This window comes from Micropterus dolomieu, linkage group LG21 (assembly GCF_021292245.1).
Source record: "Micropterus dolomieu isolate WLL.071019.BEF.003 ecotype Adirondacks linkage group LG21, ASM2129224v1, whole genome shotgun sequence".
Lineage (NCBI taxonomy): Eukaryota > Metazoa > Chordata > Actinopteri > Centrarchiformes > Centrarchidae > Micropterus > Micropterus dolomieu.
In genome coordinates, this window is record NC_060170.1 from 33581099 (window position 1) to 33594527 (window position 13429).

The 13429-nt window shown below is 40.9% G+C and overlaps 1 protein-coding gene across 1 annotated transcript in view; it reads left to right on the top strand.

The window, feature by feature from the left end:
- The first annotated feature begins 3247 nt into the window (after positions 1-3247).
- The window catches only part of LOC123960580 (GTPase IMAP family member 8-like), an 11509-nt gene continuing 1327 nt past the window's right edge, over positions 3248-13429 (top strand). The window contains exons 1-6 of the mRNA XM_046035400.1: positions 3248-3351; positions 4206-4259; positions 4422-5029; positions 10463-10474; positions 11568-12243; positions 12377-13113. Coding sequence (XP_045891356.1) covers positions 3315-3351; positions 4206-4259; positions 4422-5029; positions 10463-10474; positions 11568-12243; positions 12377-13113 — 2124 coding nt within the window. The 5' untranslated portion in view covers positions 3248-3314. The remainder of the gene's footprint in view (positions 3352-4205; positions 4260-4421; positions 5030-10462; positions 10475-11567; positions 12244-12376; positions 13114-13429) is intronic.

Below are 13429 nucleotides of genomic sequence, written 5' to 3' on the forward strand. Positions count from 1 at the left end.
TAACTAAGTACATTTACTCAAGTAGGCTTGAGTAAGTAGGCTTACTGTAGTTAAATACAAATTAGAGGTACTTGTATTTTACTTTTTTATTTTGATTTTATGCTTAAAATATTGTACATTTGTCTGACAGCAAAAAAAATCCTAGTTCTTCATGAGCTAAATAAATTCACAAATCTTAATACAGGATGTTTTCTGAGCTCATGCAGCTCAAAAATTGATCCAGAAACATCAGCTATAGTATACACTTACAGGGGCCATTTTATTGCACAAATGACTACTTTTTACAGTAGATTTGGCTGATAATACATACATAGGCTACTTTTAAGGTTTATAATACACAATATTACTGGTGGTAGTTGTTTTCACAGTGTGGAATTAGGCTACTTTTACTGAAATAAAGGATTGGAATATTTCTTCCACCACTGCATATTGTTTGGATTCTTGGTGTTGGTAATGACAAGGCAAACTATCACGTTAACAGGCAACTAGGCCCAATCCGTGAGGTTTAAGTGGGACATTGGGATTGGGCCATCCATTCTGCGCTGCTCTGACGCTATGCATTAGAATGAGGTGTACTGTCACCAAACATCCTATAGGTGGTGGCATAATACCACCCATCTGAACATATTCATGGAGTCACCCTTACTATGTGACTTTACTTTTTACTTTCACTTGTTACTTTGAAAGTTGTCTCGCGGAAGAAGCTGGTGAGTAAACAACTAAAACCAGATCAATAGAAATAATCAAATAGATCAAGTAGGTAAATACAGATCGGTCAGAAGAATGATTGAATGAATGATATGTGCTGCGTGATGAACAGATAAAGACAGATTCACTTGAGTGCAAAAACTGAAAATCAATAATCAATCAGTGTCAGCTTGTTATTATCACAGTAACTGAGCTGGAAACTATTTTTGTTCAAAAATAGTTGACAACAAACCAGAAAGTCTGTTTAGGCTATTTCACGTGACCTTTGATACATGCGGAGCGGTTCAGGTTGATATTAGTGTATCTAATTCGGCCATTTCAGATGATGAGCGCCACAACTGGGCTACATAAACAAACATTAAGGCGACTTTTAAAAGAAAGTCTCCAAGTTCACCTTTAAAACATGTGAAAACTTATTTTATTGGAAGCAATTTCTTTTAGAGTAGTTTTACAGACAACACTGCTTGTTCACGCCAATCACACACTGTGTGCGTGTGCGTGCGCGCGTGTGTGTGTATGGCAGTGAATGCACGAAAAGAAAAAGCTTGCAGAGCTATACAATTAAACAGAAACCAAAGTATTCCAGTTATTTGTTAAGTTTAGGTTAAGTTGGTTAGTTAAGGTTTATGAATGTGTGATGTAGTGGAGCGTAGTTATGAGGCAAAATGTCCTTTGGTTCAAAATCCCATTGAAATTAATGGGATTTTCCGACGGTATTTGAGCTTCGATTATAGCACCACCCATAAGCCGAATTGCACCACATTTTTCAGGTGTCATCAGGGGCCCATGGGGAACAAACGACCCAAATGTAGTTTCAATCAGACTTGAGGATATGGAGATATAAAATGCATGCAAGTCAAAGGGATTTGTTTTTTACGTCTTTAATCTGCAATAACAGCGCCACCTATGGGCATTTGGGTCAGCTTTGATGCCTGTATTGAGGAGACCATCCTGAACAATTCGGCTCAAGTTTCCTGTCAATGTGAGTTGTGGTTATAGAGGAACAATTTTGGGGGGGTAGTATCGCCATCTAGACTTTCTTTTTCTAAACATTGATTCTATTTTTTTTTTTGCAAATGTTCAATAGTTGGAAAATTTGATGGGTATTAAGGAATTAGAAAATAGAATAAAAATTTAAAACCTGTGAAAAATTTCAGTTCACTCTCTGGGGTGCACAACTACAACCCAACCGTAACTGAACTATAAACTGTATCCTGATGTTTTATTCTTCTCTGATTATTGTGATGATGTTGACATGTTACAGGACAGTTGGTGAGACAGTCTTTGACTTTAGCAGGACACAGAGCAGCAACACTAACACAAGTAAGTATTCACTCTTTGTCCAAAGACATTTACTTACTTTATTATGGCTGTCTGAGTGGACGAGTCTGTGACTGATTAAGAGAGTTTAGAGTAAGATAACCTATTTATTCTTCCCTCCAGTAGAATTGGTGCCTGATGTTTACAGCAGAGCACATTATGGCGACTGCACCATCAGGTGAGTCCAGTCAGACTTATATATATACTGTATATATAATGCAATACAATGTTTCATTATAATCTGAAAGAAATGTTGCCTCTGAGCTGCCAGCTGTTACCAAGTCTTGGATGTTCTATTTGTAAACCAAGTCTAAACATCAACAGCCCAATAAAAACTAGATTTCTACAAAGGCCTAAAACTGAGACCTCAACCTGGCTGGTGCATGAGTCACTTAATAAGTATAAGTAACGTGTTACATACAATAAGGGTCAGCTCAACTCCAGCCTTGCAGGTGGTGGTAGTAGTCCACCTGAAGCAGTTGTTGCCAAAAGCACATGGAGGAAGCACATTTATAAGCTAGTGAAATAAAGGTGCGTTTGACTTCATACTTAACGTGATGCATGCTGGACTTAACATAAGGCATTCTGGTTAGAAATTGTGTGCGACTTTAGCTGGTGCTGTAAAATGTCACCATGTCACATGACATTAAAAGGGAGGAAAGTGACTACATGCACAGAGTAAGGCAGCCGCAGTTGCTTTTCTCCAGCTGCAAAAAGTTAGAACCCCCTTTTGACTGGTCTCGTGAGATCAGTTGTTAATCTTGATAAAGCTGTTTTTATTCCCCGCCCCTGCAGTCGCCTGCAGCTCATATTAGACAATCAAGTCAGCGAAAGTCAGCCACAGTCATATCGAATGCACCTAAAGTTGTATCATCCTCCTAGGATCCCACTGGTACGGCTCTCTCACTCACACTGATCATTCAGTGGTTGCACTGATCAAGGATCTGATAAATGCTTCATTACGCCCCTTAAGCCTTTTGTACAATCATGTTGAAATATCTCGAGGGAATTTTCTCTCACAGGGGCACACCGTGATTAAGGTGAAAGACACTGTCAGACACACAAAGAGAGACATTTCTTAATAATTGATATTTGAAAATAACCAAACTGAAACCTGATACTTTGTCCAGACATGTCACGTTCAGTGTTGGGAAACAGACCTCATGTAAAGACATTCACTGTTTCTCTCATGCACGTATCAGTCTGAAAGCACTTTAAATATGTACGGTTGATCTGTGTTTTTCTGTATTTTTATAGATGATGAAGATGATGATTTTAATACCCAGATGCGCAGCAGCGGCCCTGTCTTTAACCATCCGGACTGTGAGTCAAACTGAAAGAGAATTCTTCAACATCATTTTATATATCATGAAAGCAATAAAGTATAATAAGAAATAAAGAAAAAATAATGTAGTTGAACCATGAAATGCTTTGACAAGGATCTTCATTAGTGAGGACCACGCCACAACAATGTGTAATTTAAAGGTTGAATGAATATTCTGAATGTGAAATGGATGTAAAGGGGAAGGGTGGTAGAGGAATAAGGATGCCGTCCAATAGGCCTTGCTGGGTACGAAGACCAGGCGTAGGAGACTCAGAGTGGGGGTTCCGTCTTGGATGGAAGGGTACCTAGATAAAACAAGATAGAGGTGCGCAACTGGTTGAAAAGGAAGGGATAACGAGATGAAAGGATAAGGGTGATTAGAGGTGTGGTTGAGGCGTGGCCCCGCTCCCGAACGGTTAAACGCTGGGTAGTTGCGAGAGGAAGTAAGGTGTGAGCGAGATGCCAGAACTTTGCCACTGTGCATGCTGTGGCAGGGTGGGAGGGGGCTCCGCATAACTCACAGGAGAGGGATGTGCCGGCTGCGAAGATGCATCAGTAGAGTTCAGAATCGAGAGCTCCCCCGTATGTCCCCTGGTGAAACCGCAGGATGCGGCCAGCTGGCTGGTTCGTGAAATGCACATGATAGCTGTAGAAACCCATCTTTGGCTAAGTTAAATTACCTTCATTTTATAAATGAAAAAGTGTATTTTCTGTATATATACACTAAATCTTACACCTTTAATGTAAGATTAAACATGTCCTTGTTAATGTCCCAATCATGTCTATTAGATATTACATGAATATTAATAACTTACTGAATTATGTCTATATTTCTGTATCCTTATAATTTCAGATGAAGGTCAACCCCTGAAGCGCAGAGGGAGCTATCAATTTCTGCCGCCTAGCAGTGAGTCAAACTTAACTGAGTCAGAATTATTTTTATTATTTTGTTTAATTAGATTTGAATTTACAGTGTTTCATTGGTGATCATTCCAAGCGTGTACAATGCCATTCAAATTGCTGTCTTATTAATACAATAAGTCTATGATCACATGTCTTTACTTCTCAGTGTCTGAGCTGAGGGTTGTTCTGCTGGGGAACAGCTGGTCTGAGAGGAGTTCAGTGGGGAACTTCATACTGGGAGAGACTAAGTTCAACACTGATGAAGAACCAGACGACTGTCTGAGAGAAAGAGGACGGTTAAAGGAGAAAGAAATAGTTCTCATCAACACCCCAGATCTGCTGCATCCCAACATCTCTGAAGAGAAACTGACAGAACATGTGACAAACTGTGTGAGACTCTGTGATCCTGGACCTCATGTGTTCCTGCTGGTTCTACAGCCTGAAGACTTCACTGAGGAACACAAACTGAGGCTACAATCAATCCTTGAAAACCTCAGCGATCGATCATTTGATCATTCACTGGTTCTGATATCAACACCGAGAGAGGAGAGCTCAGATTACTTGGGGAAATATCTACAGCATCCACTGGTGGGAAGCATTATCAGAAAATGTAGATCCAGGTTGTTGTGCTACAAGAACCTTGAACATCAACAGTTGTTAACTCTCATGAATAAAATAGTGAAGGAGAACAATGGAGATCATGTGAGCTGTGATGTTTTCAAAGACGCAACATCTGTTTTGCCTGGTGGTCATCAAAGCCTGGAACAAGCAGGAGTCCATTTCAACTTGGATAGTATTAAAGGTACAGTAAAGGAACAAGTCATTAACTATAGAGAGAGCAAATCCCAGTTTATTGGCTGAGGAGTGCTATTTCACAAATGCAGAAAAACAGGACATATCGCAAGACCAACTTTGTGATCAATAAGTCAAAAGGGTGCTACGCCCATTTATTATAGGCTTTTTAATTTTTGCAAAGCATTTATTCATTTAGCTTTTATCCAATACGACTTACAATTGCTATACATGTCAGAGGTTGCACGCCTCTGGAGCAGCTAGGGGTTAAGTGTCTTGCTCAGGGACACATTGATGGATGTCTCACAGTGGGAATTCAACCCAGGTCTCCCACACCAAAGGCAAGCATCTTATCTATGCGCCACCACCCCATAAAGCAGCGTGTGGTATTTTTTGTTTATGAATTATTGATCACAAAGCAAAGTAGAAGTCTAACCTCTCTTCTTTTTTGGTCTCATTTATGAGTTTAAGTTTGAACATTAAGGTTGATGCTCTTATCTTTTTTATAGGACTGAAAGGGATCCTGCCAAGCAAATTGTACACAGCAAAAGACTATTTCGGCAACTGTGAGTACACTTACATATGATTACCATGCAGTTAGAGATCTAGGAAAAAGCTGATCTACTCTAACTAATAAATTGACTGTTTTGTCTTTTAAAAGGGATAAAATCTATGTCTACATCACACACTTCATCACCAGTGGAAAGCACAAGCAGACAATGTAAGTAATATAAGTAAATTGGGAATGCGTAGCATGCAGTGAGCCATAATGCCTCACTCATAACATAACAGTAATGGAAATATAATAAAAGTTTCCATAACGATTAGTGTAATGGCTGAAATGATCACAGCAGAACTGGTTTGACGGACCACCCAAAAAATTGGGGGAACTGGTTTCAGTCAGAAAACACTAGGCGGGAAGAGGACACAGGATGGAGATTTAACAGTTCATTGACCCATTTATCTTTAATAGAGCACAGCAGTAGACCCAGTTATGGCATATCATATCTATACCTAAACTCCAGTCTCTACATCAAAGACCCATTGACCATGTAGCCATGGCCATGACCATGTAGGTCATGTTTCAATTAATGGCAATTAACAACTACCCAATATGATATCAATGAACACAAACAGGTTTTTCTTGTTTTTATCTTTTTATTTCATTAAAATCTGATAGTGTTTTATTTTTCCGCCTTTGTGAAGCACTTTCTAACATGGATTTTAAAAGAAAACAGCTTATGCAAAGTAGTGACAATAGACATAATATATAAATTTAAAATTTGAAATTGACAAAATGTGCATAGAAGTTGTTATAGTCGAATATACTTCATACAATATGGCATTTAGTTATTAACATGTGCATAGAAAATCTGATTTGTAATGGGTAAACATTTACAGTGTATACTGTGGGGAGGGTGTGGGGGTGCATGAGAGTCAGTTACAGTGGGGATTCCGGGCCTTGTTTATTAAGCCAGCTGCAGATGGGAAGAAACTGTGGGGAGAGTCTAAATGAGTTGTCTAGGGTGGGGGGGTTGGCAACAATCTTTCTTGCATGCCTCAGACTCCTGGAGGCGTACAGGTTGCAAAATTGCATCTGCACAGATATTTTAAACCACCTCTACCAGTCCCTGCATCTTTCCAGGTTATTTCTTTATTGTGCTGATCTATGAGTGTTTTCTTTAACTAGAATAATTAGAGAGGCTACTGTCAGTCATTAAAACATTTCCATGCATGCAGTAATGTCACTATTCAGTAATACACTTGACAGGACAACAGAGAAAACAGAATTAAACTTTCAGCTTCTATAATCCATGTTTAGATGCTCTGATGGAGCTCAGGATTGATCAGGAGGTCAACAGTTTCATTGTATGAACCTGGACTGTGTGTGAGACTTTTTTGATACAGAACAGTAGTTTGTAAATACAGTATCACACAAAAATGAGTACACCCCTCACATTGTTGTAAATATTTGATTATATCTTTTCCTGTGACAACACTGAAGAAATTACACTGTGCTATAATGTGAAGTAGTGAGTGCACAGCTTGTATAACTTGTAAATTTGCTGTGCCCTCAAAATAATACATCACAAATAGGGTTTAGGTCTGGAGACATGCTTGGACAGTCTATCACCTTTACCCTCAGCTTCTTTAGCAAGGTAGTGGTTGTCTTGAAGTTGTGGTTGGGGTCGTTATCTTGTTGGAATACTGTCCTCTGGCCCAGTCTTCGAAGGTAGGGGGTCATGCTCTGCTTCAGTCTGTCACAGTACATGTTGACACAAACTGTTTGCGGGCTTTCTTGTGCATCATCTTAAAAGAGGGTTCCTTCTGCGATGACAGCCATGCAGACCGTTTTGATGCAGTGTGCGGCGTATGGTCTGAGCACTGACAGGCTGACCCCCCAGTCCTTCAGCCTCTGCAGCAATGCTGGCAGCACTCATACATCTATTTCCCAAAGACAACCTCTGGATATGACGCTGAGCACGCGCACTCAACTTCTTTGGTCGACCATGGCGAGGCCTGTTCTGAGTGGAACTCAGTCCTGTTGAACTGCTGTAAGGTCTTGGCCACCATGCTGCAGCTCAGTTTTAGGGTCTTGGCAATCTTGTTGTAGTCTAGGCCATCTTGTTGTAGAGCAACCAGTGCATGAAGTGGGGCGGAACGCTCCGGTACATTTTACTCTTTGGTGAACTGGGATATTTTTGCATACCGGGACTTCTCCCAAGCTTCCGGTACTCTCCTCTGCCTTCTTCATATCAGGTTCTCTGGGCGCTACGTGACGCTCCCCTGTTCCCGTTCTCTAGGTAGGTGTAATTTACACTGGGAACGCTGGGGACATGTCAGAATCAGAATGTCTCTATCATTATTGAAAGCTTTTGTTAAAAATGTTCTAAACAACAGCAACGAGAAATGTTTTGCAACATTTTGGGGGGAGTACTGGCACCTACTTTTGTCCACTTCAAGCACCGAGAGCACAAGGTGCCAAGTTTTTTAAATTTAAATTTAACACACCTGTTCCCCATTCACATCTGAGACCTTGTTACACTAACGAGTCACATGACGCCGGGGAGGGAAAATGGCCCAATTTTTTTGTTTACATTTTTACACTTAGGGTTGTACTCACTTTTGTTGCCAGCGGTTTAGAGGGGACAGCAAATTTACACTGTTATACAAGCTGTACACTGAAAGATATAATCAAACATTTACAAAAATGGGATGGGTGAACTCCCTTTTGTGAGATACCATATCATTCATAGCCTGAATTATATAATATTTTATTCCCAAAAACATGGCGAAAGTTAACGGTATTAAAAGGGGATATTGCCTCTGGAAAACATTTGAGTCTAATATGTCACTAAAAATATATCTATTGTTTTACCCTATTCACCTGTAGTGTCTCGGCTTAATAATCAGGTGGGTAATGATGGACAAAAACCCGAGAGGGGTGATTGAGAGGAACTGCCTGGCTGATGTTAACCTGATTGGTGTTTTTTTATTGGCCATTGTGCTACTTATTGATTGCCAGTAATGAACACCATACTAGCACATGAGGTGGTTCGTTGGTGTATGTGATACAAGAACTCTTAAAGCCAAACATTTCATTGACTTTGTCAAAAAGAGAGGAGCAGAGCTGTCAAATGATCATAAGAAGGGGCCGTGCTTTAGCAGTAGCAAAATATTTGGGCCTGAGGGTTACTGGTGCCTGTCGAGACAGCAAGCTAAGAGTCTGCTGTTAGATGCCCGCAGTGAAGACAGTCAGTCTAAATAATCTGAGAACTCCTGAAGCAGCAGACAGTTATCAGGAGGTCAGACGGACTATGGCTTCTGTTACTGTGGAAGCAAAAACTCTAGTGTGGGAGGAGTTCAGAGAGGGCACAGAGACGTACTTTTAGTTAACCTCAGAGAGGTTCAATTCATGGTTTTCAGTCACGTGACATACGTGGTGACCTGGAGGGCAAAACAACAGACCAAGATAGTGGCTCACACCCCTCCCTCGTAGAGACGCCGCAAAAGCCGTTAAATTTAATTTGGATTACCTCTCAACTCAAGATAAAGATATGGAGACAAACTGCAAGTGTCCATATACAGCACCCACTGCCCTATTTCTGCCGTTAAAATAATAATAATAATAATCTTTATTTGTAGAGCACTTTTTAAAAACCAGTTACAAAGTGCTTTAACAAGTGTAAAGACAATAATACCCAAGAGACAATAATACAAAAACAATACAAGATAAAACGTTTAAGATAAATATAAAATTAGTAAAATAGAATCAAATAAAAGGGATAAAATAAAGTCAAATAAGATCAGGAAAGGTATAAAAGTATGTTTTAAGAAGGGACTTAAAAGAGTTCACTGACTCAGCCGACCTGATTTCCTCGGGCAGGCTGTTCCAGAGCCTCGGGGCCCTGACAGCAAAAGCTCTGTCCCCTTTAGTTTTCAGTCGAGACTCTGGAACAGACAACAGACCTCTGCCCGAGGATCTCAAGGTACGAGCTGGTGCGTATGGGACCAGAAATATAACAAGGCGAGAGGCCATGAAGAGCTTTAAAAGTAATCAATAGAATTTTAAAGTCAATTCTAAAACATACTGTTTGACCAGGATTTCTGTTTTGTCTGAGTTCAGCTGGAGGAAATTATTTGACATCCATTTTTTTACTTCACAAAGGCAGTTGTTAAGTGAACTCAGCATTCCAGGGTCTGTGGATCTGACGGGCAAGTACATTTGTGTGTCATCAGCATAAATATGAAAAGAAATGCCATGTTTATGGATAATATGTCCAAGGGGAAGCAGATACAAGGAAAACAAAATGGGTCCTAAGACCGACCCCTGAGGCACACCATATTTAACTGGACAGAACGAAGAGACATAGTTGTTTACAGACACGCAAAACTTCCTATTTGACCGGTAGGATGAAAACCATTCTAGGGCAGTACCAGAGATCCCCACCCAGTGCCTCAGTCTGTCTAACATGATGTTGTGATCAATGGTGTCACAAGCAGCGCTAAGGTCCAGGAGTACCAGGACTGAGCACATACCTTCATCAGCAGACATTAAAAGGTCATTGGTGACTTTAAGCAGGGCAGTCTCAGTGCTGTGGTACTTCCTGAAACCAGACTGAAACTTTTCAAATATTTTGTTATTTTCTAGTACAGTGAGCAGCTGTTTGGACACAATTCTTTCTAGAATCTTAGCAATAAAAGGGCAGTTTTGAAATTGGTCTAAAATTATGTGGGAAGGAGGGATCTAAACCAGGTTTCTTTAAAAGTGGGTTCACGCAAGCCGTTTTAAAATAATCAGGGACACAACCAGTAGACAGGGAGCTGTTAAAAACCGCCAGGTCTCTGCCAGCGCTCGTCTGTAGCAATGTTTACGTTTACTTTGTTGGGAATCCCTCACCTAACACAGCTCAGACTCGTCTCCTCGTCAATTAGTGCATCTGAAAGCACAACCACCATCCAGGGACCCTTTTCCTTGGAATGTGACGTCACGTGAAAACAATTATACCATCCAATGACTCAGGTAGGGGAGGCAGAGCCATATACAGGCTTCTTGTTGTAGAGGACAGGATCTGCTGACCTTCTGTGGACATGGCAGAGTTGGAGGTCTCAGGGGGAGTGTGGCCCATTTTCTAAGCACAGGTCACTGAGGTAATGAAAAAACCCCACAGTGGTAAGGTGCGAGGGGAAGAAATTTACCTGAGAGGCAGAAGGTGCTGGAAGTTGTTGCAATGCCATTATTGACACCTCTATTCATTGTCATGGAGGTCATGGACAGGACACAGGTATACCAGAGTGGCAGTTCTCATCTTTTAAAAGACGACTGCAAGTATACCATGTAATTGTAAATGTAATTATGAAGCATAATCTTCCGTGAAAAGGATATGCAAGAGTGCTGGAAAGGAGGCTTTTGATAAGTAAGGTGTCCTAATATCTGGATTTGGGTACACTCACCCGTTGGCACCAACTCTAAACTGACATTTTACCCCTCTGTTTTATTACAGCATCTTCACTCCGGATTATAATGGTGGGAAAAAGTGAGGACAAAATGACAAAGCTTGGTAACTTCATACTAGAAAAACAAGGGTTTCATTTCCAAAAAAATTTAAAACAATGTGTGTCTACCTGTGGAGAGTGGAGAGAAAATGATCTAACTGTAGTGAAAACTCCAGACTTCTTCAGTCTGACTGTGGAAGCTTTCAGAGAAGTGATGAGAAGCTGTGAGACTCTTTGTCCTCCTGGACCAAATGTTCTGCTGCTGTTAGTGAAGCCTTCTGATTTCACTGAGGAGAACAGACAAACACTGAAGTTCATCCTGAGTTTGTTTGGTCAAGATGCTTTTAAACACTCAATGGTCATCATGACCCATGATGAAACAAGTGTCTCTGTCAGCCAGCTCCTTGAAGACTGTGGAGGAAGATGTTACAACATGTTTGAAGAAAACCACGGACTGTTAATGGAGAAGATTGAGAACATTGTGTATAAAAACGAAGGAACCTTCCTCACCTTCACTGAAGAGACCATCAGACCAAAGTCTGAACACATCAAACCAGCTTTAAACCTGGTTCTGTGTGGGAGGAGAGGAGCAGGGAAGACTTCAGCAGCCAAGGCCATTTTAGGTCAGACAGAGTTTCATTCAGTCTCCAACTCATCAGAGTGTGTTAAACATCAGGGAGAGGTGTATGGACGTTGGGTTTCCCTGGTGGAGCTGCCTGCCTTGTATGGAAAACCTCAGGAGGCAGTGATGGAGGAATCACTCAGGTGTATCTCCCTCTGTGATCCTGAGGGCGTCCATGTCTTCATCCTGGTCCTACCTGTGGGTCCCCTCACTGATGAAGACAAGGGAGAGTTAAAGACCATCCAGAACACATTCAGCTCTCGAGTCGATGACTTCACCATGATTCTGTTCACTGTGGAGTCAGATCCTGCAGCTCCAGCTTTTGTTAACTTTGTAAGTCAGAACAGAGACATCCAGGAGCTCCGTCAGAGCTGTGGAGGAAGATATGTTGTTCTCAACATCAAGGACAAGCAGCAGATCCCAGAGCTGTTGGACATGGTGGGAAAAAATAGACTGACACTCTACAAGGAAAAACCATCCTGCTACACAGCAGAAACATTTGCATTTGCCCAAATAGAAAAAGTCATACAGCAAGAGAAAGAGCTTAAGGACTTGAAAAAAAACAGCATGGTCAGATGTAAGTACAACATAAAAAAACCATAATAACATTATTTTTCTGTGTCCTAAACTATCTGTTTGACATTATACCTTGCAGTCTATTCTGTTCCAACTGTCAGCATTTAAAATAACCAGGTATTTATATTTTACAGCCAGTGATGAGGAGCAGAGCCCAGAGAGTCTCAGGATTGTGCTGATAGGGAAGACTGGAACTGGCAAGAGCTCTTCAGGAAACACCATTCTAGGAAGAGACAAGTTTACAGCCAAACCAAGTCAAAAATCAGTCACCAAACTTTGTCAGAAAGCACAGAGTGAAGTGGACGGTCGTCCGGTCGTTGTGGTCGACACTCCTGGTCTGTTTGACAATAGTTTGACCCATGAAGAGGTTTATGAGGAGATGGTGAAATGCATCAGTCTTCTGGCTCCAGGACCACATGTCTTCCTGTTGGTGTTACACATTGGCAGATTTACACCAGAGGAGAAGGAGGCATTAAAACGCATCAAGGAAGGCTTTGGGAAGAATGCTGAAAAGTTCACCATCATTCTTTTAACTGGAGGAGATTCATTGGAGGAGATCAATTTGTCAGTTGAAGAATATATTAGAAAAGAATGTGATGATTCTTTTAAGAAGCTGATCTCTGACTGTGGAGGAAGATACCATGTGTTTAATAACCGTCAGAAACAAAACCACGCACAAGTCAGTGAGCTGATAACCAAGATTGACACCATGGTGAAGGAAAACATGGGAAGCTTTTACACCAATGAGATGCTGCAAGAGGCCGAGGCAGCTATAAAGAAAGAAATGGAGAGAATCCTGAAGGAGAAGGAAGAAGAGATGAAGAGAGAGAGGGAGGAACTTCAAGGAAAACATGAGGAGGAAATGCAAGAGGTGCAAAGAAGAATGGAAGAACAGAGAGCAGAAATTGAAAATGAGCGAAAACTGAGACAAAAAGAACTTGAAGAAAAGGAGGAGAAGATAAAGAAGGAACGTGAGGAGAGAAAGAGAGAACAGGAAATGAGAGACGAAGAAAAAAGGAAGAGAAAACAACAGGAAGAAATTCAACGACAGGAGTGGGAACAAAAAGTTGAAGCTTTGGAGCAAAATATAAGATCAGAGTCAGAAACAAAGGAAACCATTGACAGAAAGCTGAAGGAGAGCAGAGAAGAGATGAGAAAAGAACGAGAGAACTGGGAGAAAACACAAA